The sequence below is a fragment of the Haemaphysalis longicornis genome, unplaced genomic scaffold (assembly GCF_048455015.1).
Source record: "Haemaphysalis longicornis isolate Haplotype H1 unplaced genomic scaffold, Haemaphysalis longicornis Haplotype H1 scaffold_13, whole genome shotgun sequence".
NCBI lineage: Eukaryota > Metazoa > Arthropoda > Arachnida > Ixodida > Ixodidae > Haemaphysalis > Haemaphysalis longicornis.
In genome coordinates, this window is record NW_027526233.1 from 85459096 (window position 1) to 85463146 (window position 4051).

Genomic DNA, 4051 nt, shown 5'->3' on the forward strand with positions numbered 1-4051 from the left:
TTTCTCCATATCTGGATGCAAAAGGCTCAACCGCGTCCGCGGCTTCCACGACAAGAACCGTTGCGCTGGAGTTTCATCTGTAGTACCCGTTGGGGTGTTGCGGTACCTGAACAGGAACTCGTCAATGCGATGCTGGAGAGTCTTTGTTTCCCCAGTCCGCTGCTCGTCGACGACCTGCTTGAAGAGATCTCTTTTTATGGTTTGCACACACCGTTCAGCGCTGCCGTTTGATGCTGATGATAAGGAGGCGACTTCACATGCCGAATGCCATTCCTGCTCAAAAACGTTGCAAACTGAGTTGACGTGAACTGTGGGCCATTGTCCGTAGCCACTACTTCCGGCAATCCATAAGCAGCGAACACACTACGCAGTTTTTCCACCGTCTTTTCACTGTTCGTCGTTTTCATCACAAACACTTCCACCCACTTTGAATGCGCGTCTACCAGCACGAGAAACCACTGTTGCTTTTGATACGCGAAGTCCGAATGCACTCTCTCCCACCTTCGCGTCGGCCAGCCCCACGACAACAATGGGACGCTGGGTGCTGAGTTTTGCGCCAGTTGACACGTCACACACTCTTTCACTGCTCGTTCTATGTCTTGAGTTAACCTCGGCCACCACACGTGACTTCTAGATAACATTTTCATGTGCGTCATTCCCGGGTGGCCCTCATGCAGTATTGATAACACCTTTTCACGAAGCGCAGCAGGCACTATCACGCGATTTCCCCAGGTTACACAATCCTGGTCAACAGACAGTTTGCTACGCCGTACAAAATAAGGGGCTAGTGTATCGTCTGCCTCATGCGAAGGCCAGCCGTTTTGAGAGTAAAACAGAATTTTTGATAGGACCTTGTCCCTTTTCGTTTCCATTCTAATCTCTTTTGCAGACAGCGGGGTTTCATCGAGCACAGAAAAAAAGTACGTCTTCTGACTCGGGTGCTTGGCTCGACAACTGCAAAGGCAACCGCGACAGTGCGTCAGCATTTGCAATCTCGCTAGCCTTGCGTAAACCCAGCGGTAGTTATAGGCTGCAAGAAGCAAAGCCCAACGCTGAACACGCGCTGCTGCCATTGCGGGAACTGCTTATCATGCGCGAGAAGGCCCAGGAATGGCTGGTGATCAGATTATATGCTAAAGGATCGACGAAACAAGTATTTGTGAAATCTGCGCAGCCCGAACACTACTGCCAACGCCTCTTTTTCGATGTGCGCATACGCCTGCTCGGATTTACTGAGAATCCTCGACGCAAAGGCTATCGGCCTTTCCACTGGGCCGTCTTTGTGGAGCATTATAGCTCCCACTCTGTAGGCTGACGCGCCACAGACGAGGCCAAGATCCTTCGATGGGTCGTAGTGCGCCAATACCGTGTTTTGCGTAAGCCATCCTTTGCTTGTTTGGAACACTCGCTCGGCCTCAGCTGTCCATTTCCATTTTGTGCTATCTCTGAGTAGGTCGTATAGCGGTTTTAGTTCTGCTGATAGGTTGGGAACTGAACTTTCCATAGAAATTCAACAGCCCCAGATACGCCCGGAGTTCCTGTTTATTCTTTTGGGCTGGCGCTTCCTTGATTGCTGCTATTTTTACGTCTGAAGGCCTAATTCCGTTCCCGTCTATCACGTGGCCCAAGTAGGTTAGTGACGTCTCAAAGAACTTACATTTTTCTTTTTTCAGTTTACTGCCATGTTCCTTAAACCTAGCTAGCACGCTTTCCACCTTCTGATAGCACTCCTCGAAGGTTTCCCCAGCGAATAACACATCATCAATGTAACAGGATACTCTATCTAGGCCTTTTAACAGGTCATCCATTACCGCCCGAAAAATAGACGGGGCACTCGTGATCCCATAGGGTAGCCGTGTATACTGAAACAAGCCAAGATACGTATTCACGGTGACCAAACTCTGCGAGTCCGGATCAAGTTCTAGTTGCTGGTAGGCCGTTGAGAGATCTAAGACTGTGAAGTATTTACACCCGTGCAACGTTGCGAAGATATCTTCCATTACTGGCAACCGGTAATGGTCCGTTCGGAGAGACTGGTTCACTGTCATTTTATAATCCCCGCAAATTCTGACCTCCCCGTTGGGTTTATAAACGACCACTGGAGGCGTTGCCCAGTCGCTACGTTGAACCGAAATTAGGACCCCAGCTCCTACCAGCGCGTGCAATTCTTTTGACACCACGTCTCGCATGGCGAAAGGCACTGCTCGATGCTTGCAGAACACCGGCGTGCTCCCTTCTTTCAAAAGCAGTTTTACCGGGGTGCCTTTTATAAATCCAAGTTCGGGCTCGAACACCTCTAGAAATTTTTCTACCACTTGTGCTACCTTGTCTACGCTGACACCGCACACGCTCAAGCAGTCCAGCTTAAGAACCTCCAGCCAATCTCGACCCATCAGCACCGTCTCACATTTCTGTGGCGTCCGCACGACAACTAGCGGGAGGGTGACCGCCTGACCATGGTGCTCCACCGGTACCTTCACCCACCCCACGGTCTGCAAGGGAACGCCCCCGTACGTTCGTAGCCTAATTCGACAACTTTCCAGGGCTACGTCTAGCCAATACTTCACAAACACACTTTCAGGTAGAATCGAAACAGACGCCCCCGTGTCGATTTGCATTCGCACATTTCTACCTGCCACTTTAACGTTCACCGTATAGCTAGGATGGCTACTGTCGCAGGCAAATATGTTATGCAGCACAAGTTCTTCCTCACCGTTAATTGTCTCTAGGTTGTCACAGACGTCGTCCACGGCCTGCACCGCGCGCGATGAGGCAGCCTTGCAGACCCTCGACAGATGACCCATCCGCTTGCATAGATGGCACTTGTATTTCCGGAAAGGGCAGGACCTTCCGTCGTGGGATGATCCACCGCAGCGGAAACAGTCTGGCGTTTCGATGGGGTGTTCCGCTCCGTCGGCTGCTGCTGCTGGCTTGGCTGAAGCTCTAACTGCGGGCTTGGCCCGGTAAGTGTGGCGAACATCATGCACTTCTTCCGGTTGTGTCGTAGCTGGTTGAAACTTTCTAGTCTCGGCCTGAGCTAGTTCAACACTTTTGGCAATGTCGCACGCTGTGGCAAAGGTCAATGTGCTCTTCTTGAGAAGTTCCGCTTGGGTCGGTTGGTATTTTAAGCCAGCCACCAACCGGCCCCGCAACGCTTCTTCCAGAAAGGGCCCAAATTCACATGACCACGCCAGCCTTTTTAATTCCACGGCGAATGCAGCCGCACTCTCACCTTCATGCTGGGACCGGCGATTAAACCGGAACCGTTCCGCAATCACCATTCGCTTTGGGGTGTAATGCTCTTTGAGAACTGTGATGAGCTGACTGTATTCCTCCTCCTCAGGCTTTGCCGGGGCGAGCAGGTTCTTTAACGTGCGGTAAGTCTTCTTGCCCATGGCGGTCACGAATGTCGAGACTTTCAAATCATCGCTCACCTTCATGGCGTGGACATAGTGTTCAAACCGCTTCACGTATGATTCAAAGTCCTCGTCCTCGTCTTCGTCGAATCGCTCGAACTGGCCTAGCGAAGCCATGTCGCTGTATCGACCCGGCTGCCTCCGTTGACTCCGGGTCACGGCAATCCCATCCTCGTCGCCACTGTTGTGTTCTTGACTAGACGGAGGCAGTAGTCAACCGGGACGAGCAGACCATGTTTATTGGTCACCAGATGTTAGTCGAAGAACGCAAAAGATTAGGCGCGGCTGCTTATAAGCGATCGCCGCAGCCGAGAACAGGGCAGATAGTGGCACTCCCTGAGCGGGCGCATGCGCAAGGACGCGGTACAAATGACACAACAGGTGGTATAGTATTCCATATCTTTCTTGCTTGTACGTTTTAATTGCTGATCCTAATCACGAAAAACAAATCAGACGTACGTATTCTGGAGGCGGCGGTTTGACTTGTAAGCGTTCAAAATATTTGCTTTGTTATGATGTCCAGAAATTTAAAAATGTGCTTCTTTTCTCACTCTGAGCTATATAAGAACAAAAAAATATTGGCGTTTTACGAAGTTCCCTGAAAGAACCTTAAGGTTTGTGCAACAAGCTGTGAA

The 4051-nt window shown here is 50.8% G+C and overlaps 1 protein-coding gene across 1 annotated transcript; it reads right to left on the reverse strand.

Annotated features, from left to right (window-relative positions):
- Window positions 1-1800: 1800 nt before the first annotated feature.
- On the reverse strand, window positions 1801-3661 carry LOC144163925 (uncharacterized). The gene is made up of 2 exons (XM_077694582.1): window positions 2714-3661; window positions 1801-1862 (listed from the first exon to the last, which is right to left on the reverse strand). The coding sequence occupies exons 1-2, from the start codon at window positions 3531-3533 to the stop codon at window positions 1801-1803; spliced, it is 882 nt and encodes a 293-aa protein (XP_077550708.1). The 5' UTR covers window positions 3534-3661.
- Between the last annotated feature and the right edge of the window lie 390 nt (window positions 3662-4051).

Coding starts and splice junctions, on each gene's coding strand:
- LOC144163925 (XM_077694582.1), bottom strand. CDS start 3,533: ATGGCTTCGCTAGGCCAGTTCGAGCGATTCGACGAAGACGAGGACGAG. Junction 1,863..2,713: donor CAACCTAGAGACAATTAACG/GTGAGGAAGAAC, acceptor GGCTTGTTTCAG/TATACACGGCTACCCTATGG.